The 23,712-nt window shown below is 39.6% G+C and overlaps 1 protein-coding gene across 2 annotated transcripts in view; it reads left to right on the forward strand.

Annotated features, from left to right (window-relative positions):
- Window positions 1-6,924: 6,924 nt before the first annotated feature.
- Window positions 6,925-23,712, forward strand: part of TESPA1 (thymocyte expressed, positive selection associated 1) — a 39,827-nt gene continuing 23,039 nt past the window's right edge. The window contains exons 1-4 of one of the 2 annotated variants that reach the window (XM_084877796.1): window positions 6,950-7,083; window positions 10,553-10,614; window positions 19,492-19,699; window positions 20,523-20,565. In XM_084877796.1, the coding sequence (XP_084733922.1) occupies window positions 19,537-19,699; window positions 20,523-20,565 (206 nt within the window). In that variant the 5' untranslated portion in view covers window positions 6,950-7,083; window positions 10,553-10,614; window positions 19,492-19,536. Of the gene's footprint in view, window positions 7,084-10,552; window positions 10,615-19,491; window positions 19,700-20,522; window positions 20,566-23,712 lie in introns of both variants that reach the window. The other variant, XM_084877795.1, reaches the window with a different exon arrangement.

Below are 23,712 nucleotides of genomic sequence, written 5' to 3' on the forward strand. Positions count from 1 at the left end.
CCTTCAGAGCTGTGAGCTAGTCTGATTCCACAAGCAGAACTCAGAGAATGGGGATAGGCTGCCACCTGGTGGTCTTTAGGAATATACTCGTCTGAAGGGCATCTGCGAGCGCACAGGTTTGCAGAATAAAAAAAGTCAGGACACACACGTTCTGCTCAGTCTCATTCAATTTCTCTGTAGGTTGTAATATTCACTTTATTAAATGTTTTGAGGACTAGAGTTAAACTGTATTATTGTTTTCACAGAATCCTCACTCAATAGAAGGTAGCTAGTATTTTAGAAACATAAACTACTCTACTGAAAAGAACCTATAAGACCACTTATTTGCATTTCATCATTTTGTAATTAAGGGACCTGAGGTCCAGGAGGAATGCAGGGCAAGGCCTAAAGAACAGGCTTTTTGACTCCTCGCTCCTTTACCAAACGCAGGTCAGAAGAAACAAGTGCATTATAACAAAAATGATAGTATGTGCCTGTGGAACACATGCACCTCATCCATCCCCATCCTCATGCTTACTCCTGCTTTCTAAGGGAGGCCTGGCAAGCTGCTGGTTCCAGATCGGTAAGGGCAGGAGGGGACATCAGAGGAGAACGTTTCCTCCGAGGAGGAGGAGGGTGGCTGTGGCAAGGGCAGGTGTCTGCGAAAATGAGATGCTTCCTCCCACGAAGGAGACCGATTTGCCTTTCACAGTTCGAATGGGTACACTTCAGTTTCACTTTTTCTTGCATGTGAGTCACTTCCTTTCGGCTTCTCTCTGTGTGTGCTACTTTCGTTCAGTCTCTCTTCTTTCTTTTCTCCTCCTTTTTCTCTAAACCTAATAAAGAGAGCTCTCCTCGCAGCCAAGACTCCTGTGCAGACCAAGCACTGGGGTTGACATATGCACCATTTCCCCTCCTGCACCGCTCCCTCTGATCTGATCAGAGGGCGACAGTTATCCCACTTCCTCTGCTTAACTGACACAGCACCGGTGAAACATTCTGACATCTTTCCAGTAATCCTGGTCTGTTGTTCTCCAATCTATCACTGGGTTCTTCTCGACATGCTCTCCTGCCCCTGTGTTTGCTCTGCCCAGCAGGGTCTCTAGTCCACTATGGCTGGGGGATACTGCCTAACTTTGGTGGGATGGCCTCAGGGCTTCAAGGCTTCCCTGTGTAGAGACAAGAGAAGAACATAGGCTTAGGGAAAAGCCACCCCCTCCTCGCTGTATCCCAAGTGCTCATGTTCTGCACTCACACTCACCCTCATTTCCCCCTTTATACCAAAGCTACAGCAGCCTCCAAATTCTACCTGCTGCTGTGGCTTTTAATGCCTACTCTTTTAAAGACTTTGGAGTGCTGGACCAGTTTTAAATGTTTTTCCAGATCCATGGGGTCACTAATTCCCTGACACTTGCCACATGGTTTCTCCAAGGTTCAATGTACTTTAAATGCTCTTTTATCCAAAAATGTGTATTGCTGTTCTGTCATCCCCTTCTTTTTTTCCCCACCACCAATAATACCACTGCAATGAGTGATTACTTTGTACTAGGTACCTAATATATAGAGAAACCGTACCCAAAGCCCTCTTTTCTTCTAGATAAGGAAACTAAGATAAAGAATTATTCTATATTTTTGTTTCTCAAGTCCCTGGGGTTATCCTAGACCAAGTCCCTGGGGTTGTCCTGACCTCAAAGGCCTCTGACTCCCACCCTATAGAATCCCCAGATCCTTCCTTCACCACTGCATTTACACTCATATCCTCTAGGGCCCAGGCTCTGTCCACCTCAATTGTCTTATAAAACCCTGAACACTCACTGTGTGAATCACACTTGAGAGCCCAGAGTGATACTGTGCTTCTAAGTTGAGCAGTCTTGATCGGAAGAGAGAACACAGGCTCACCAGGCAGTCAAAATATTCTGTGTTCAAACCATCTGAGAATGATGACATGGAAGCCATTGTTTAACCCAGAGAAGACACAACTGAAGTGGCCACAGTGGAAGACACCTTTCCCAAAAGTAATTTTCTTTAAATGACCCTTTAAAAAAAAAAAAAAAAAGACTTGTAGATTTGTGAAATACAAACTCTCTCTTTCTAGAAGAGTCACGATTTATATCAGTTTGTTAGAAGTTTCGAGAAGTTGTGCCTTCAAAACTTAGGTGTGTTAGAATGCCTACTATCAACAAGACAAGTAACAAGTGTTGGAGAGGTGTGGAGAAGAAGGAACCCTCTTTCACCTTTCATGGGAATATAAACTGGTACAGTCACTATGGAAAATAGTATGGAGGGTCTTCAAAAAATCAACAGTAGAATTATCCTAAGACCCAACAACCCCTCTTCTGGGGATCTACCCAAAAACTTGAAAACATTTATTCACAAAGATCTATGCACCCCTGTGTTCATTTCAGCATTGTTCCTGGTGGCCAAGACATGGAAATAACCAAAGTGTCCTTCAGTAGAGGGCTGGTTAAAGAAGATGTGGGACACATATACAATGGAATACTACTCAGCCATAAGAAACGATGAAATACTGCCATTTGTGACAACATGGAGGGACCTTGAGAATATCATGTCAGACAGAAAATGTTAAGAACCACATTATTTCACCCATATGTGGGATATAAAACTGAAAGCAACAAATGAACAAACAAGAAAAACAACAATAACTCACAGACACAGACAACAGTATGGTAGTTACCGGAGGGAAAGGGGGTGGGGGATCAAATATGTGGTGACAGATGATTTGAGTTTGGGTGGTAAGTACACAATGCAATATACGGACAGTGTATCATAAAAATGTACAGCTGAAACCTATATAATCTTAACTAATGTCACCTCAATATGTTTAATTTTTTTAAAAACAAAACTGATGTTTAAAAACAAACAATGGATAAGGAAACATTGGGAATAAAGTTAGTGAAACAAGTAAAAAAAAAAAATCAGGTATGTCTTTTGTTAACCATGTATTTACCAAAATTGCTTGATCACACTAAGAATAAGCTCTCTAAAGGGTAGCCTTTTGTATAGTTTTTCTGGATCTCGTTTATTTCTGGCACTTAGACAATGCCCAGTAAAATACAATTGAATAGAGTTATAATTTCAGATCTCTACAGGAACACCCTCTGCAGAGACCTGTGTCAGAGAACTCTCAGCTCTGCTGAAATTACAAATAAGGAAGATACAGGAAAACTTCCCAGCAATTGAGTTGAGAGATTCGGGAGAATGGGTGTGTCAGAAAAGTTAGCAAATCCCATCTCATGGTGTTAATTACTTCCAGAACATAGAAGCAGAGAGGAGAACAGAGTGATTCTGATGGACCCTTTTCTGTCTGGAAAAAGTTCAGAAAACCATTGGTTAGCCGAAATTGGTTTGGCTCAGTGGATAGAACATCGGACTGTGGACTGAAGGGTCCCAGGTTCGATTCCAGTCAAGGACATGTACCTTGGTTGCGGGCACATCCCCAGTGGGGGGTGTGCAGGAGACAGTTGGTCGATGTTTCTCTCTCTTCGACGTTTCTAACTCTCTATCCCTCTCAATTCCTCTCTGTGTAAAATCTAACTCTCTATCCCTCTCAATTCCTCTCTGTGTAAAATCAATAAAAATATATTTAAAAAGAAAAAGAAAGAAAGAAAGAAAGAAAGAAAGAAAGAAAGAAAGAAAGAAAGAAAGAAAGAAGGAAAGAAAGAAAGAAAGAAAGGAAAGAAAACCCTTGGTTAGTTAAACCACCACAGAGATCTCCCCAAAGACTCTATCCCCACTCTCTCTCCCACATTTGAGCCTTTGATACAGGAAACAAACACCCTTGAACTTTCCCATCAGCAATTTAAAGGAACAGCCTTGGTGAAAAATGGGTGTCTGTGGAAGGAGACAGCTGAGGACTGAAATGGAAGCAGACAATGCTCATGTGAGCCTGGGCAGGGGTCCAGCTGCTCAGCAACTTCCCTCCCCGGGGACAGCCTCTCTGGGCAGCTGTGCCGGCTCCGCCCAGGTCTGAGTGGGCAACCGGCCAGCTCAGCTCTCACTTCTGCAGCTTCAGAACTCGTGCCCAACCTAGCTTATCTGTTTGATGGGCACATGCATGTTCCGAAACTATTCTATCAGTGTTATCAGATTATGTGTCTAGAGGATAATATTACTCAAAAGCAATTTTATTTGACTTTTCAATGGACAAGAGTTTTTTTCCTAATGTATTCTTTATTATATTGATAATGATTTCTTACCAAAGATCTGTCATTTAATATTTTCATTTTCCATAATAAAGCACACATAGTTACAAGAGAGGAGAGAAAAGTAGTGTGTGTGCATATTACAAATTTCTAGAAGCAAGAAAATATTAGAAGACATTTTTCTGTTTGTCAGAAGAGGAAACTGATACCCAGTGAAATTCAATAACTATCATATAGCGAGGGTTCAAGTCGGAAGGCTTGTTTAGTATAATGGTGTTATTTTTTAACCGGGGGGTAGGAGGGAGTGAACAAAGTCTTAAAACCTTCTGAAATTCTGAACTGCATTTGCACAAAAAGGGCAATTGGTTAAGCGTTCAGGATGCATGTGAAATACATTATCAGAGAACTTGGCAATGCCTGTAATAAAATGTGTTTAATGTTTTCTAAGAATGGAAAAGGGTAGGTGAGGGGGACAGCAGGAGAAAGAGAAAGAAACCCTTCCAAAGAAGCAGACAAACACAGACTACCTGGACTTCCTTCTCCTCGGAGGAATCCTACATCAGCCTTCGTCCTTGACTTTCAGCAACTTCTTATAAAGAAATTTTTTTAATTTCTTTTTTTTTAAAGTAAATCAAAATAGCAATTTTTTAATTAACAAAAACAATCTCTAAAAATTTGCTTGTGAAATGGCTTGTTTACTGAATGAGGCCATTTTGATATATACAGCATGCTGGGGGGGGGGGGGAGATTGAAAGCATTGTATTAAAGAGCCTTTTAAAATAGCTGCAATTTGTTCTGTATTTGCCATAAGGTAGGCCCTGGACTAAAATTCCTCTATTCTACAGCTTTCAGTCCTTCCTGTAAGTAGATTATCCCCATTTTGCAGACAAGGAAGCAGAGGCCTGAGGTGTTAATTAATGTGCCTGCAACTACAGAGCCGACTAGTGCCAGAGTCTGACTTCAAACTCTGCTCTGTAGAAATACCTTCTGATATTCTCTTGCTACAAAGTCTACTATGAGCCTACCTGTGCTTATCAAAATGTTAGCATTTTGGCCAGACCAATTGTTTCTTATGCTGAACAGTCCTATGCCTCTGAAGACATTCCGCATCTCTGGTTCTCGAACACAAAATAGCAGGAGCAGCTTTCTACCATTCTGAAAACTAAAATGTCCTCCCATATTGACAAACTCCCTCCAGGAGTGGTGCCCGCCTTAACCCCAACACATTGAAAATAACTGTTAAGGAACATACTCAATTTCAGAAACCTAGGGTTTAAAAAATATTCAAGCATTCCATTAGTTTAGTGTTTGTAATCAACTGGTACATAAAATAATAGTGATAAAGAGACCAAGAAAGGGCTAGGTTTGTTTTTTTCACTTGTTGACTTTTAGGTAATTATCCCCCCCCCACCCCCCAAAAAAAGCATATATTAAGCACCTACTGTATAGTGGGATATATGTTAAACATTTTCATCCCTACATGAAAATTAGTGTGTGTGTGGCACATGTGTGAGTGTGTGTGTGTGTGTGTGTGTTAGAGAATGAGACAGAGAGAATGACTTTTTTTTTTTTTTTTTACTTATCCTTGAAGGAAATAATGTTTAGAAAACTTAACTTGCTATACAGGAATTTTATTTAGGCTTTTTTCCCACCATACCAAAGCTATAGTGTGGATGTCCAATGAAATTAGCAATCAGAAATGGAATTTTGGCACATGGTAAAAAGAAATCCAAGTGTAATTATAACAAAAAAAAACATATATATATATATATATATATATATATATATATATATATATATATATATATATATGAATGAACATGTGAAAATCAGTCACATTAAGCACACTAGAGGTGTGCCTTGTATAATAAATATTGTGATAAACATTTGCAGATAAATGATACAGGGAAGGAAACAGAGTGGGATGAGGAAAGAGAGATAGGACAAAGCTGAGATGGTGCAATATCAAACAAAGGAGAAATCTCTTTGGCAGATATTAGAGAAGTGGGGAGAAAGACAGTCAGTCCTGCTGAATTAGTCAGGATGGAAGTGGTTGAGGATTGTGGAAAACTTTTTGGAGTTTAATAAGGCTTCACTGACTTGAAAGCAAATAAATTGAAGACATCTCTGGGATATGATGGATTTTTTTTAATCCAAATGTTAAAGGAGAAGGGAATCATGTGTTTTTTAAGAGGGAAACTTTGAAGTTGTTTGAACGTAAAAACAAAGTGATAAGAAGTCAACCCCCAAAAAGAAGTGGCTTGTGATGGTATGCGGTATTAGAAAACAAGTTTCTAGGGAATTCACCAAAGTGTAAAAGGGTTATGAAAACATCCATTTTGGCAAAGAGCCCTCTCAAGTGTGTGGTAGGGTAGGGCTGTACGCATCTTCTCTGAGAAAAATGGGAGATAATTTTCCAGAGAGAGAGATTTGTCTTTGTTTTCAGATGCCTCCCCTCCTGAGGACAGAAAGCTTAGCTGGCAGCAGGGGGATGCTAGTGATGTGGAAGGAGAACTTCCCTGCGTGCACATCATTAAAGGGGCGGTACCTTTCCTTAATAGGAAAAGATCTGCTGTTCTGAGGGGACCAACGCAGCCTTCTGACAGAAGGGCTCACTAGTGGTGAGCTCAATGCTCTGTCAGATAGTTGTTTCTTCAGTCAGCCTCCTGAGGTAGAGCAAAGGATGTGGCTGGGGTAGGAGGCGGGGACTGTGCTTTTGTGTGTATGTGTGCCTGTGTGTTTTCGTGTGCCTGTGTGTTTTCTCATTTCCGCTTCCCCTTTCAAGCTGGCGGCAACAGCCGTTTAATGAGGACAGAGAGAAAGTGCAATATGCAACATGATACTTTCTCACTCTCCTCCCTGCGATCTCCATGCCTGGGAAAGGGTTGGCCCAGCTTTAACAACTGCTTTGCCTCAAATTCAGCTCTCTACCAGCAAACAGGTGAGTGCAACTTCCACTTTACTTAAAACTATACTGATCTAGGATGATGCTGGGAGACAGGAGAAAACAGGTCAAAGAAACACCAAGCTGTGAAGAAAAGAGGAAAGTCAGGAGAAAAATCTCCCTCATCCCTGACTCCAACCTTAAAAAAAAATTCATTATTATGCCTCTTGGAACAGGGACTCCCTTTACACTCTCTTTTTCTTCCCATTACTGGAGAGGTACTATTTCTTGGGTCACAAAACCTGGGTTCCTTTGATGGCCTGAATTAGTATTTAGGAATGTTTCACCTTTCTCACCAGAAGTTTATTTCTATGTCTTGCTGGACTGACTTTGGCTGTAAATTCTATGTGATTCTCCAGGAGAAAAGTTTCTTAGTTTCTTTGCAGGTCCCATTCTCTGACTATATCAATTTTGTTTTTTGTGGGTATGAACTTTCTTCAGAAATCATGGAACAAAGCTATTGAGGAGATAAACTAAAGCAAGATACATTGGGGTTACCTATGAAGTTACACAATTGGACAGTACCAGGCCAAATTAACTGGACGGCTCAAGATAGATAACTACCCGTCAGGGTTAGTTTTCAGCTCTTCATGTCTGAGATGGATAGATGAATATATTGACTACTTAATGACCTACATAATCCTGGGTGGAGAAGGGTATATTCTGTACTTCTCCAATATCCTTGCCTTAGTGGTGTCCAGGCTGAGAATGTCACCTTGTCTTAGTGGTGTCCAGGCTGAGCATGTCACCACCTACAAGAGTTTTGGGGAGGGTAGAAGAGTGGAAAGATCCACTACACCGGGGTTTTCCCATGCCCCTGCTGTGCTACTGAGCTCACTAGTGGGTGGAAGAGAAGGGCTAGGTCCCCAAAACAAAACAAGGACAAGATTAAAAAAATTTTAAAAAGCCCCACAGGAGTGATCTGATAAGACCATGAGGATTTGGAAGGGATCCCCAGGAACAGTGACTCCATCTACCACCAATGGCCTTGGGACATTCTCGACAGTACATGGCAGTGCCAAAGACAGAAGGTCGGAGGTCAGAAGATTTCAACTTGTGTGTTCAAACTTCAGACTTAACCGTGGTAGGCTTGAGTGATTAGAGAAAAAGATCTGGTATGATTTTCCTAGTAATGTAAAGTATTACTAGGAAGAGGTACATTCTCTATTTCTACATTTAGAAAGGTACATTCTCTATTTCTACATTTTATCAGAGATAACAAGCTGAAGCTATAACGTAGTGGACAGAAAGAGACCTAACAAATGATTTCTAATTCACAGGCACCCCAGGGCAGTTATAAGTTTTTTTTACAATCATCCTAAGAACACTTGCCCACAACTCCTTTGGCCCTCTGAATGTTAGATGGAATCCAGTGAGGAAGCATTAGGGAGTGGCCATAGAGACCCAACAGTCGTTTTTAGTTTCAGATTTATGATTCTTATTCTAATAAAGAATAGAGAGAAAGTTCGGTCCCAGCTCAGATCGATTCACAAGGTCCCCTCTGGGCTACAGTAAAGGAAAAAAGATCAGACATTTATTCCCATTTGATAACTAACAGCTCTTTGCCATCTCAAGGGCAAGACCAAAGTGGGTATCCTGATACCCACTCTTCTCCGTGCCCTACTCATGTCCAGGCCTAAGGCAGAAAAGCTTAAACACAGGTTTTAAAGAAAAGAGATGGTTCAGATATTGTTGTGAAAAAGAGGGAAGAATAAACATTAATGCATGTGGGAAAGACTTTCATTACTAAGGAAATAGGACTGAAGAATTCAAGATATGAATTCACAGAATGCAGTGATCAAGTAATCTGCTCATTCTCCCTTGTCTCTAGATTAAACTGTCTGTAAACCAGTCCAAATGGACTGATGTTTCTTTTTTTTTTTTTTTTTTAGTATTTAGGGGGAGTTAGTTAAATTTATTGGAGTGACATTGACTAATAAGATTATATAGGTTTCAAGTGTGCACTTTTATGATACATGATCTGCATATTATATTGTGTGTCCACAATATTACAATATGGTTTGGCCCAAAGTCAAACCATCTTCTGTCACCACATATTTGACTCCCTTTATCCCTTACTACTCCCCATCCCCTTTCCTCTGGTAACCACCAGACTGTTGTCTGTCTCTGTGAATTTTTGTTTGTTTGTTTTTTTATTGTTTATTTGTTGCTTTAGTTTTATATCGCACATTGAGTGAAATCATATGGTTCATAACTTTTTCTGTCTGGCTTTTTCCCTTAGCGTGCTATTCTCAAGATTCATCCATATTGTTGCAAATGGCAGTATTTCTTTCTTTCTTTTGGCTGAATAGTTAGTATTCCTTTGTATATATGTATCACATCTTCTTTATCCAATCAACTATTGAAGGACATGTCTTGGAGACCATAAATAATGCTGCATTGAACATAGAGCTGCATATATCTTTGCAAACAAATGTCTTCTAATTTTGTGAGTAGGTGCCCAGAAGGATTGCTGTGTTGTATGGTAACTATATTCTTAATTTTTTGAGGAGCCTCTGTACTGTTTTCTATAGTGGCTGTACCAGTTTACATTCCCACCAGCAGTGTATGAAGGTTATTTTTTTCCCCCACAACCTCTCCAACACTTGTTATCTTATTCTTGATCTCTTTAGTCTATCCAGATTGGGGGGGGGGGGTGTTTCCCAACACTGAGAGCATAGGATTACTTTCTTCCTGTACAACTATAATATTTCCTGTGAAATTTGTTTGCAAGCCTTTCATAAAACTCATCCATCTTGTGGAAGTAGAAGCAAGAAAAATGCCAAGTAACCTCTCCTTTTTTCCCTGAAATAGGTTGAACTGCTCTCTTAGACCATGAAAGTTCCAGAATGCTCAAATGCTACTCTCAGTAATTTTGGTTCTGATGATCTTACAAACGGCAGTGGCATGAAAGAGGATTTGAAATTAGAAAGATATTTCCTGTCTATGAAGCATATGAGAGGACATTGCAGTTGGGGTGTATAGAATGGGGGGTGGGGGGGTAGAGAGTAGTCAATCTGGGTTGAGGTAGAGTTTGTACCATCCACAAACAGAAATGTTGGCTGTGCTGGGATTTGACAGCCCTTTGCAATGGCGGTGATGGGTGTCTTGGTTGTGAATGTGCATAAGATGCAGAAAGTCTTATGGGCCCCATCATGGAAACTCCGTTTCCTTTTTCTCCCCTCCCACACTCGTTTTCATTCTCAGTCCCAATTCATAGACACTGCGTGGGATGTAGGAACAATACAGATAGAAGAAAAGTGAGGTCTGTCTGATACATATACCTGGGAGGAGGCCCAGAGTGTTAAACAAAAACCTGGGGTAGGATCTTGGAAACCAAGAATGGCAGGAGGAAGGCTATTGATAGAGGAAGAAAGCATACACCTGGAACTCAGAACTTGTAAATCCCACTTATAACCATTAATATTCTACATGACTTCAGATAAGCTTTTTCTTTCTCTTTTAGTTTCTTCAACTGAAAAATGAGTGACCAGGTTAGAAGATCTCTCAGATCCCTTTGGACATTAAGTAAGAAGAAGGACCCAGTCATTGATACTTTTCATCTGTGCTTAACGGCAGCATCCCTTTCTTCCATCTGGGTTTACTCCCACTGCTGTACCTGCTGCCTGCCTATTCTTTCCTTATTCTTTTATGCCTTAAAATGTTCCAACCTTAGTAAATGGTTTAGGCTAAGGGAAGATGAGTAATAATAATAGCTACCATTTATTAAGCACTTCCTTTCTACATCAGGGACTTAATATACTGGGTTGGCAAAAGTAGACTTACAGTTGTGAGTACACAAAACAGTGTATTCTTATATTATTATTTATTAACCATTATTTTTTAAACAAACAGCTGTAAATCTTCTTTTACCCCACCCTGTATATTATTCAATTTTAACTCCCCGTAACCCAATGTTTGATATATTATCTGTTTTACATATGAAGAAAGTTAGATTTAGAGGGGATAGGTAATTTTACCAAGGATACATGCAGTAGGTAGACAGAACTGTGATTCCAGACAAAACTTATTCTGATTCCATGGCTCACGCTCCTTCTACAGTTTTCCTTCTCAAGGGCTGACCATCACTTCTGAGCCTTTTTTAAATCCTCATCCAAACATACGTTTATTGACACATTAGAATTAAATTGTTAAAAGTTAAAGATAAAAAGAGAATCTTAAAAGCAGCAAGAAAAAAACAACTAGTTATATTGGGTCGGCAGCTAAGTAATTGCGGATTTTTTAAAGAAAATCAAAGACAATTTTTTCATGGAACTAAATAACTTTATTCTTTAATGTATTGCCCATTTTGATCAATGACCTTTTGCCATCTTTCAGGCAGCATCATAATCCCACGTTCAAAAAACTTCTGGTTTTTATTAGCAAAAAACTGAATCAGGTACGATTTGACATCATCATCATTATTGAAATTTTTACCATTCAAGGAGTTTTGTAAAGATCGAAACAAAAAGTAATCAGATGGTGCAAGGTCAGGACTATATGGTGGATGTGGCAAAACATCCCAACCAAGCTCCGTTAATTTTTGCCGAGTGACCAAAGATGTGTGTGGCCTTGCATTGTCATGATGGAATACAACACCTTTTCGATTTGTCAATTCGGGCCGCTTTTCTTCAACTGCATTGTTTAATTTCGTTAGTTGTTCAATGTAGACATCAGAATTGATCGTTCGGTTGGGTGGTAAGAGTTCAAAGTAGACAATTCCTTTGTAATCCCACCAAACTGATAACAAAACCTTCTTTTGATGAATATCAGCTTTTGATGTTGTTTGAGTTGGTTCACCTGGCCTGCTCCACGATCTTTTCTGCTTGATATTGTTGTAAACAACCCATTTTTCATCGCCAGTTATCAGTCGTTTTAAAAATGGATCATTTTCATTATGTTTCTTTAGCAAATCGCAGCTGCTAATGCGTTGCGTTAACTGTGATTCTTTCAGTTCGTGAGGAACCCATGTATCGAGTTTTTGAACATAGCCAAGTTGTTTTAAGTGATTTTCAATGCATGTATGTGATACATGAAGCTTCTCTGCAATCTCACGTGTTGTACTGTGACAGTCCGAATTGATTATTGCTTTGATTAGGGCGTCATCAACTTCAACTGGACGACCAGAGCGTCTTTCATCTTTGAGTGAAAAATCACCAGAACGAAATTTGGCAAACCAATTTTGACACTGCCATTCTTTTAAGGCTTCGTCACCATAAACAGCACATAACTTTTTATGAGCTTGTGATGCGTTTTTCCCTTGCGGAAATAAAAAAGCAAAATATGACGAAAATGTTCCTTTTGATTTTCCATTTTTCAACGAACGCCAAACAAAAACTACAAAACAGATCAAAAAACTTTTTTTTCTGATTAACAGCTGAATAGCCAACTATCAAATACAAAATGTGTTTTACATTTGTACTACGTCTGCAAACCTAAAAATTCAACTGAAGCCATATATGTGTGAAACCCGCAATTACTTAGTTGCCGACCCAATATATTAAGGGAATGCCCGTAAGACTATTAGCTGACTTTTCAACAGAAACTTTGCAGGGCAGAAGGGAGTAGCATGACATATTTAACCTGATGAAAGGGAACAACCTATAACCAGGAATACCAGCAAAATTATCATTCAGAATTGAAGAAGAGATCAAGATTTTCCCAGACTAGCAAAAACTAAAGGAATTTATCATCACTAACCTGGCATTACAAGAAATGTTAAAGGGAATTCTTTAAGTGGAAAAGAAAAGGCTTAAACTAGAAATAAGAAAATGTATGAAAGAAATAAACAATTTCACTAGTAAAGGCAAACATATATGAAAGGAAGTAGACCAACCACTTATAAATCTAATATGGGAACAATTAAAATTGCAGTAAGTACCTATCTATCAATAATTACTTTAAATTTAAATGGACTAAGTGCTCCATTCCAAAAAACATAGGGTGGATAAATGGATAAAAAGCAAGACCCTTACATATGCTACCTACATAAGACTCATATCAGGTTGAAAGATACTCACAAACTAAAAGTAAAGGGATGGAAAAGGATATTTCATGAAATTGGAAATGAAAATAAAAAGCAGGGATAGCAATACTTACATCAGACAAAACAGACTACAATAAAAGTTGTAACAAGAGACAAAGAAGGACCCAGCAATTCTACTTCTGGGTGTTTATCTAAAGAAAAACATAAATCAATTTTAAAAGGTATAAGCACCCCTATGTTCACTGAAGCAGTATTTACAATAGCCAGCCATAATATGGAAACAACATAGGTGTTCATCAGTAGATGAATGGACATAGAATAATTGCATATATGTACACACAGTGGAATATTATTCAGCCATGAAAAAGAATGAAATCTTGCCATCGCAACAATATGGATATACATAGAAGTTATTATACTGTGTGAAATAAGTCAACAAAAGACAAATACTGTATCATTTTATTTATGTGTGGAATCTAAAAAAAAAAAAAAACTAAACAAATGAACAAATAAAACATAGATACAGAAAAACTGATGATTCCTAGAGGGCGGGAGAATGAGCAAAAATGTAAAGGGGATTAAGAGGTAAACGTTTATTTATTTATTTTTAAATATATTTTATTGAATTTTTACAGATAGGAAGGGAGAGAGATAGTTAGAAACATTGATGAGAGAGAAACATCGATCAGCTGCCTCCTGCATACCCCCCACTGGGGGATGTGCCTGCAACCAAGGTATGTGTCCTTGACCGGAATCGAACCTGGGACCTTTCAGTCTGCAGGCTGATGCTCTATCCACTGAGTCAAACCGGTTTTGGCAAGAGGCAAATATTTATAATCATAGCATAAGTCACGGAGATGTAAAGGACAGCAGAAGGAATACAGCCAATAATATCACAATAATTTTGTATGGTGACAAATGGATACCGGACTTTTTGTGGTGATCATTGTAAGGTATATAAATGCCAAAACACTATGTAAAACACCTGAAACAAATATAATATTGTACATCAACTATACTTTAATTACAAAGAGATTTACATTCCAGAATGAAAAAGAAAATCTAATTGACTTGCCCAAAGTCAATTAATTACACACAGTGATTGAAAGGATACCCAAGTTTTCTGATTCCAAGTCAGTGCTCTTTGCGCTGCAACCAAACTCCATTGGACATATAGGTGTATGTTTTTGTATGACCTGTTTGGAGAAAATATCTCCATGCCCCTCTCTCTATTATAAGGGGCCACAAGACCTCCAAAGGTGCCATCTTGATAGCTGTGTGCAGCTCCATCTTTCAATTCTTTCTAACATTCTCACTGCTAATGTTCTTGTCTGATAATCATTTGCTGCTTCCTCCAGGTTTCCACTAAGAATACCCCCTTTCTTATCTCCCAGTAGTACTGCTTCCTGCTAATACCACCAACTAGACAATTCTATTTCTTCCTGCACTTACAGTGTTTCCATATAACACTGCATGAACAGATCTCTACAACCCACATGTGGCAGAAATTGAGGAAAATTAGCTAATTCAATTCCCTGGTCCCACGTCCAGTTTTCGGCAGTTGAAAAGATTAGCACAGATATATCTTGAATATTTTATTTCAGACTTAAGGCCATTGTTGCTTTTTCAAGAGAAGAGGTTATTCAATTCTCACCCAAACTATTTAGAAAATTCTGTCATTTTCAATAGGCAGTAGAGTCCTAAAGTTGTCCTGCCTTCTTGTTGTCCAAACTATAATATTTATTTGTAAACCTTTCTTTGAAACTCTTAAGCATTGAGGATTCTCTTTCCATAGAAATTTTCCTTTAGGTGTTTACATTCAGTAAAACTTTTCTGTTTAGGACAGAGAAACAAGTCAAAATAGTTAAGAACTTCTGTTCACAATTATAGGAACTTCCAGAGTAGAAACAAGTCATAGAATAACCCTCACATTCATCTTTTTCTCTAACTTTTTCTCTAGCCCAAAACTTTTTTGTATGCTTAGTAAACACATGATTATAAGCTTATTGTCCACAGTTTTAAAGCTGATCTCCCTACATGTATTAATGATAATTCTATTAGATGCTGGGCTTCTTTAGGGAATAATCACTTACTAAAATTATTCACTTTATTTAGAGAATAAGTATTTATTAAGCAACTGCTATGAGTTAGATTCTGTTTTAGACATTATGAATAATCCAGACAAAAATCTCAGCCCTCACGTCCTAATCAGAGGAGTAAACAATAAATTATCATAACAAATAAAATATAAAGTATTTTAGTGATAACAATGAAGAAGAAAATCAAGCAAAAAAGGAACTCAGTAAAAAGTGATTATTACTATAGGCTCTGCAAACCAGGCCTGACTCAACAAACTGAGAAAGTTGGTTAAGAGCTGAGTTTTGCAGGTTAAGTCCACCAAAGTTGAAGGACAGGAGTGGGGATGGAATGAAGAACATGAGAAAAGCCTAAGATTAATATATATATATATATATATATATATATATATATATATATATATATGCATTTCAAGGGGTAGAGGGGAAATTAGCTTATATGAGTGTGATGAAGTTTCAAAAATGTGGGAAGAATATAGAGTAGATTCATATCACAGAGGATGTTGAAAATCAAGTTGAGGCCTCCATCTACCATCTCAGTTAGTGAGATTCTGGCATATACTAAGTTAGAGTGTCCTGATTGAGAAACTGAGACCAAAAAGAGGCATTGCATTTTCAAAAAATGAAAGGAAGGAAGGAAGGAAGGAAGGAAGGAAGGAAGGAAGGAAGGAAGGAAGGAAGGAAGGAAGGAAGGGGAGGAAAGGAAAGGAGGAAGGGAGGAATACTTGACATCCACACTTTATTAGCAAGTGACAGAATAAAGTGTGGAGGTCAAGTATTTCTCCCTTCCTCCCTTCCTCCTTTCTCTTTCTTCCTCCCTTCCTCCCTTCCTCCCTTCCTCCCTTCCTCCCTTCCTCCCTTCCTCCCTTCCTCCCTTCCTCCCTTCCTCCCTTCCTTCCTTCCTTCCTTCCTTCCTCCTTCCTCCCTCCCTCCCTCCCTCCCTCCCTCCCTCCCTCCCTCCCTCCCTCCCATCCTTCCTTCCTTCCTTCCTTCCTTCCTTCCTTCCTTCCTTCCTTCCTTTCATTTTTTTTTTCTTTCTCCCTTCCTGCCTTCCTGCCTTCCTTTTAAATGCCCTTAACCATCAAAATCTTTCTTCTTGTAAGCTAAAGAGGTCTTGTGATTTAGGTAACATTCATTCACTGTGGGAATTAAAGATAAGTCTGGGCTCACTGACAGCAACCCATAAAACATTTTGGAGGAGCAGAACTAACTAGGTAAATAAACTCTGATGGTGGCTTTTCTGATTCTTTCTAGTGACTGTTTCAGCATCTTTTCATCACCTCATAACAGCTCTAACCAAAGGACAAATTATCCCTGCTATACCCTCTTTGTGGCTTCCCTATGTCAAAAGCATAATTAAATCTTTTAATTTCCCTTAAAAGACACAGGCAGTGGACAAAAGGACAAGTGCCCAGAGTTAACAAAGTTTCATCATTTCAACTGCTGTTGCTCTTTGAAGAAAAATATTCTTGGGTTAGACCCGAAGTAAAAGAATTTCGATCAGACAACAGGAATTCTTTTTCTCTGGATAGGTTTTGTCTGTAATAAACAGAGGCTTTCAAAACAATTTTATGGTCCTGGGAAAGTATTTTATGTTCTGGTTATTCTCTTCAGAAATAGCAATTTCAGTGCCTAAATTGTTAGATACCTCACCAATGATTTTGTTTTTTAAGTCTCTGGAAACTGGTACTCTCCTTATTTTTTTCTTTTATTTTTTTCCCCTTTACTCCAACAGTTAAAAGTGTAGCTAAGATAATGAAGGTGTTATGACAGCTCCAGGGAATAGAGGGACAAAGCAGTAGAGAATGATGGTTCCCTTCCCATTGATTTACTATTTTGAGTGTGGCAGGTAGGAGGAGGCAGGAGGACAGAGCATAAGCCAATAAATGTTCTTTCACCTTTTTTAAGCTCTATTTGGACGATTAAATGATTCCTCTCTTTGTGGGAGCCTATTCCACGTCCCGTGTAGTTCAGGGTTTGTGTTCTGGAGAAGGCAATACACAAATGAAGAGACTAGAAAAGTATTAATTTGGCGATATTGGGTGCCAGGCGGGAGCCCACCTCTAGTGGGAGGACTACACACTGCTCTGGCCTTTCTATTCCTTTTTACTGAGACTGTGGGGAAACACCCATAGCCCCTGGGCAGGAAATTCCAATAACAGAAATTTACATAAGACAACACAGGTGGAGACTGCTTCAGCTAACAATGTTTTAACTAAGCAGTGAGCAAACTAGCTCTGACCTTTCAGAGCAATGAACTAATAATGTTTCAACTAAACAGTGTGTAAACTATTGATAGCTCTGACCATTCTGAGCAATGAAGCTTGTTGACAATTATCAATTTTCGGCATCTCTTCTTTCTTCTTCTTTGAATAAATGGCTAGCACTATCAGAATGAATCTTTTGGAAAAATACAGAGGAGTTGGTTAGGTAGTGCTAAAAGAAATATAAACACACTAGAGGCCCAGTGCATGGATTCATGCACCAGTGGGGTCTCTCAGCCTGGCCTGTGCCCTCTTGTAATCCAGAACCCCTCAGGGAATGTAGTAGTGGCAGGCAGCTGGGGAGGAGCCTGAGCCCAGGCCAGGTGCTACACCATTCCTGCTCATCCTGGCCCCACTGCACATGCTGCCGCCTAGTAGCATGCTGCCACGGAAGTGGGACAGGCTCGCACCACCACAGCTGTGCTCGCCAGCTGCGAGACCAGCATCTGGCACCTGTTAGTCAGCTGAGCAGCACTCCTGCTATGGGAGCACACTGACCACCAGGGGTCAGCTCCCGCATTAAGAGTCTGCCCCCCTGGTGGTCAGTGCACGTCATAGTGGCTGGTCAAACGGTCCACCAGTCAAATGGCCGAGCAGTCTCTTAGGGTTTTATGTATATACTCGTGACCTGGTGCATGGATTCATGCACATTAAAAGGAAATTAATTAGAAGGTGGCAGGCAGGGGAGGACTGGGGGAGAAGGGCCAGACATGTCCTGGAGCCAACCTCCTGTAGTTCCTCCCTGGTCAGCAGCACCTGAGTGGCTCCATGGCTCAAAAGGCATCTGTGAGGTGAGTGGGACCCTCCAGCAGGTGGGGTCCCTTGGCCTGGCCTCTGGAGATCAGGCTGAAATTGGCTCTCTGACATCCCATGAGGGGTCCTGGAGTACAAGAGGGCACTCTGCAAAGTTGCTATTGTACAGGGTATGGAATGCAAAAGCAAGTGTGCAGTAAACCAGATATAGGGCTCCTGCAACAACATAACCCATGGTTGAAGGTGGAATCACACGACCCAACAAAGAATCAGGCTCCCTCCTCTCTGGTTTTGGGGTGCATCACCTGAGAACCATCCCTGCCAAGTTACTGCACCTCACTAGTTCCTGTGCTGAGCATCTGACCCCTGGTGGTCAGTGTGCATCATAACAACCCACCTGATGATGGAGGGAAGGACACTTAGCATATTAGCCTTTTATAATTGTAGATAGATTGATGAACTAGGGAATTAATTTACAGCTATGGAGAAACCCAAGTTCACGAAGTCAAAAGTGATGACCCTGAAGGTGGTGACTGCTAATTGCTTAAGGCAAGATCTCCTTGTTATTTTTATTGAGAGATTCTCCCCCCCCCCCCAAAGAGGTATCCTATGCGGACCCCCTAATATCTAAAAGAGGAAACAAAATAAAGCAAATTCAGAATGACTGCAGTTGGGATGGTGTCCTATTTGTGAGACCTTAGAAAAGAGGTTCAACTTTTGAGATCTGAGACTTCTTCCTATACCTTTATGAGGGTCAAGTAAAGTGAATTTTACAAATTGAAAATCTGTAGATATTTTAATGTCAGTGGAAGATTCTGAGACAAATCCTTAAGGATTAAAGAAAAATGTTTTTTTCTGATACACAATTTCAGCTAGCATGAGAAGTAGCAATACTTTAAGCAGGAAGAGCTTTTTTAATGCCCCTTAAATCATATGATGTTTTAAGTTTCTAGGCTTGCTGATTTGAAAGGGTTTAAATTGTTCAGAGAACTTTCTTTCTTTCTTTCTTTCTTTCTTTCTTTCTTTCTTTCTTTCTTTCTTTCTTTCTTTCTTCCTTCCTTCCTTCCTTCCTTCCTTCCTTCCTTCCTTTCTTTCTTCCTTCCTTCCTTCCTTCCTTCTTTCCTTCCTTCCTTCCTTTCTTTTTTTTAGGATGGAGGAAGGGCTAGACATCTCCTTTCTCCTCCCTAATGGGCTGAGGGGTCATGCTCTTTTATGCAGATCTGGGAAGATGGGAGGTCGGGAGATAACCCGGAGAGGTGGTTTCTGGGTAGAGGATGAGGGATTATGATTGTGCTTCAACCCTCAGGGCAGCCTCACTGTGACAGGAGACCCTGAAGTCTAAACCAGGGTGATGGAGGGCTCCGTGCTGAGCCCCACGTCCTGGGAGAAGAGGCGAGCCTGGCTCCGTCAGAGCCGTCACTGGCAGACCCAGGTCCTGGAAGAGGAGGCTGCAGCTGCCCTGCAGGATGTCCCAGATCCAGAGCCTTCCAGCCTCGATGACGTTTTCCAGGAAGGTAAGAAGCCGTCAGACATCAAGCAGACTTCCAGTCTGTCTTTGGTAGGAAAAATGTGGCGACAGGCACAGACCTGCAGTGTGGGCAGTGGGTCCCTTGTTTAGGCTAGGGCATCAGGGAGGCTCATTTTGATTGGCTTAAATAAGTTTAAAAGAAGACCGGTAAAGTAATACAATGTATGAATTATGTAAAATGGAGGCAGGCATGGGATTGGGAAACAGGAAGAGGCACAGTTTTGCATCATCCTGAGAAGCTGCCCGTAGGACCTGAGGCCAGAGTTCTCTGTAAATGTTTTGAGGTGTTTATTTTGTGTAACAAGGTTACGCAACCCGAATGCCCAGACTCTGGCCACAACTTTGTCACCAACAAACTATGAGACCTTTAGCAAATCATTCACTGCTCTAAGACTTATTTGAATAATTTGAATAGTAACAGTACCTTTTCTATATGCCTCTCAGAGCTTCTTTGAGGTTCAAATGAGATTACAGCCATAAGAGGGGAGAAAATCTTATATAAATAAACCCATCCTTATTTATTTAGTAGGAAACACAATTGCAATGTTGTTCTCTTTTTGTTTTATTTAATTGTTTTTTAAGGGGAAGGATCCACCCCTATTCCCAAACCGTGGGGGAAAGAGAGCCGTGGGCTTGATATACTGTGCATTTTCCAGATTCCTGAAAGGAAAGCGACAGGGGGGCAGAGAGAAGAAATACCCATTTTTACACTTTGGCTTATATAAGTATAAACTTGAGAATGGGGTGAGTTGTAGGGAGGGAGTCTGATTTCCTTCTGTTCTCAGTGATCTGACATCTGATTTTCCTAGGGAATCCAATCACTAAGATTGAGGACTGGCTTCAGGACTGTGGGTAAGTGCTGAAGACTTAGTGGGATTGAACACAGCTGATGGATGGGTATGCTAATAGGCACTGGCCCATGGAAACTCAGAAACAGGAAAATGGGTTTGAATTGGGGCTAATGTTTAGAAGTTAGGTTAAGGGAACAGGGGAGTAAAAGAGTTTGAGTGAGTGTAGGCATCTCTTGGATGAAATTAATTTATGGTGGAGGTCTGGAAATATTGGCTGGGTCTGGTCAAAAACCAAGAATGATGGAAACCTGCAGCTTTGGGGAATGGCTGGGCTGAGTTCCAGGTCCCTTCGTTACTGCTTCTCCCTTAGACAGTCTAACACTCTGTAACAAAAGAGGTTAGAAACCTAATTGTTCTTATGACAGGGGTTGTCACTATTTTTGTTGTTGTTTATTTTTACTACAGAACATAGGACAAAGAGATAAGAGTTTACTCCAGTCATTCAAAGCAGTAAAGAATAGGAGCAAGTATTTCAAGGCAAAAAGTATTATGTCTTTCCTCTGGTTTGATTACTGGGCATGGCCTCTAGTTTGATCCCTCTCTCTCTCTCTAAAATAAATAAAAATATTTTTTTCTTTTTTTAATATATTTTATTGTTTTTTTACAGAGAGAAAGGAAGAGGAATAGAGAGTTAGAAACATCGATGAAAGAGAAACATCAATCAGCTGCCTCCTGCACATCTCCCACTGGGGTTGTCCCCACAACCAAGATACGAGCCCTTGACCGGAATTGAACCTGGGACCTTTCAGTCTGCAGGCCGACGCTCTATCTACTGAGTCAAACCGGTTTCAGGCAATAAAAATATTTTTAAAAACTCTTTAAAATATGAGACCCCCACACCCATCAGCTTGTACCATTTTAGGCTCAGTCTTCTCAGAAACAGAAGGGAAGCTTCTGTGACCTATTTAAGCCTGATGATTTGTGTGATAATGAATTCTCAGAATTTATAACTCCTGACTGCGCATTATTTCCCCTACAGGAATGGTTCAAGTTTTATGTAGCCTTTAATTTAAACTAATCGATTAACATATACAAAAACCCATCCTTGCTTATTTGGTAGGAAATAGATAGCACTGAATAGCCCAAGGTTGTTTATTTCAACTATGACCCAGAAGTTAATGCCAAGAAAGATTTATTTTGTGTTTTTATTGTTTACAAAACATATCATCCTTATAATCCTAATCTGGTTCACTACTCAATGACTTCAAAGTCAATTAAAAGTAATCAAAATATAGAGAAGCAAAGTGAATGTAGGGATGAGGACATTTGCACGTTTTGTTGTGTCCTAAGATTTAAAATGCTTCACTAGGCCCTAGCTGGTTTGGCTCAGTGGATAAAGGGTCAGCCTGCAGACTAAAGGGACCCATGTTCAATTTTGGTCAAGAGCTCATGCCCAGGTTGCAGCTCCATTCCCAGTGTGGGGCATGCAGGAGGCAGCCAATCAATGAATCTCTCCCATCGTTGATGTTTCTTTCATTCTCCCCTCTTCCTTCCTCTCTGAAATCAATAAAAATATTTTTAAAAAATGCTTCACCAGATTTGTAAAAGAGAACCAGTTGTCTCAGTTAATGAGATGTTAACTCATTAACTATTATTTTATCAATTCACATCAACAATTATTAACTGTGCATTTTGCTAACTGTCTGATTGTCTAAATGTTCTAGAGGGATGCCAACTAGTTTAAAATGTGCTGCTTGGCTTCAAAAACACTATATTTTACTTGAAAAGAATAAACTCACAGAAATATAAGATTGTAAACTTCAGAAATCACCTTTCCCCACCTGTATTCTACAAAGATAAACCCTGATACAAAATATATGCTGAAAATGTAGCCTGGTAGTGGAAAAACTCCAAGATTGGAGCCTAATTTTTTTTTCTTTTTGCTAATTGTCTGTGTAAACAAACAACTGAAATTCTTTCTATCTCAATTTCCTCACCTATAAAGTGGAGAACTAGAATAATAATTTCAAAAGTTTTCAAAGATTTAAATGACATGATGTATATACAAGAGCTGTTTGCTCTGTAGTGATATGTGAGTGTTAAGGCTTCTAAAGTAGGAGCTTTATGCTACTTTAAAATTTCATGGGGGTGGCCATATTTGACCATATGGGGGCAGCCATCTTGTGTGTTGGAGTGATGGTCAATTTGCAAATAATTCTTTTATTAGATAGAATATATTCATCTCTTTATCAGAAAAGTATGTCCAGATGTGATTAGCTCCAGGATAGTGGTTACCTCAAGGAAGGAAGAAAGTAGGAAGGAATAGGGAATAAAATGAGACTAATTATATCTTCAACATTTTATTTTTTATTAACAGATATGAAGCAAATATGACAAAATGTTTACATGTGTGAAGATAGGGTGTCAGGTGCAAGAGTATCTGTCACATTTTCTTTACTTTCTTTACTCTGTGTTGAAAAAAAATCAATATTTAAACTTCAAAAAGGCCACAAGGAAGTCTCTTATTAGAAAGCTTACATTTTTCTTTGGAAAAGGAATTATTAGGTTCTTAAAATATTTTCAATATTCTCTATTTTCTAATCCTCCCAAATAAGTTTGTAATAGTTTTAATTATATGGGAAAATCAGAAAAATTAAAGGATGATGATTGATGCTAGTGAGGCAATACTTGATTTTGATAATAGGCAATAAAGAAGATGTGATGAAATGTATTCTAAATATGACCTTCTGAGTTACCACCATCCTGATCGTTAGGCTGCCAAGGCTACAGAGGAAAGAAGATGGACAAGAAACCCCCATTCACTAGTTATCTGTACACTCTGGGAGGCACTTTTCAAATTTTATTTCAAGACCATATAGTTTCCACCTTCTTTTCAATGCCAAACACCCTCTGGTAGTAATAGGGCTTTGTTTTATGGCAAGTTTTCCAAGAAAGTCCACCATCTTCCTTGGTAATTTAGTGTCAGTGTCTCTCGGGGTAATCAAATCTAGTAGCAGACCCTTCTGCTGCAGGTTTAGATTGTATATGTCTTTACAAACTATGCCTCTCCCTTTTTCTTTCTTTTCTTAGGCTCTCAAGGGATTTTTTTAGAGCATGAATGTGTTACTTGTAATCATCAGAGGTAGGATCAGGAGCCCCAAAATCATGTATGGACTTCAGTTTAAAATTTCTGTACACTTTATGTATA

Source organism: Pipistrellus hanaki (genome assembly GCF_964339955.1).
Source record: "Pipistrellus hanaki genome assembly, chromosome: 3".
Taxonomy (NCBI): Eukaryota; Metazoa; Chordata; class Mammalia; order Chiroptera; family Vespertilionidae; genus Pipistrellus; species Pipistrellus hanaki.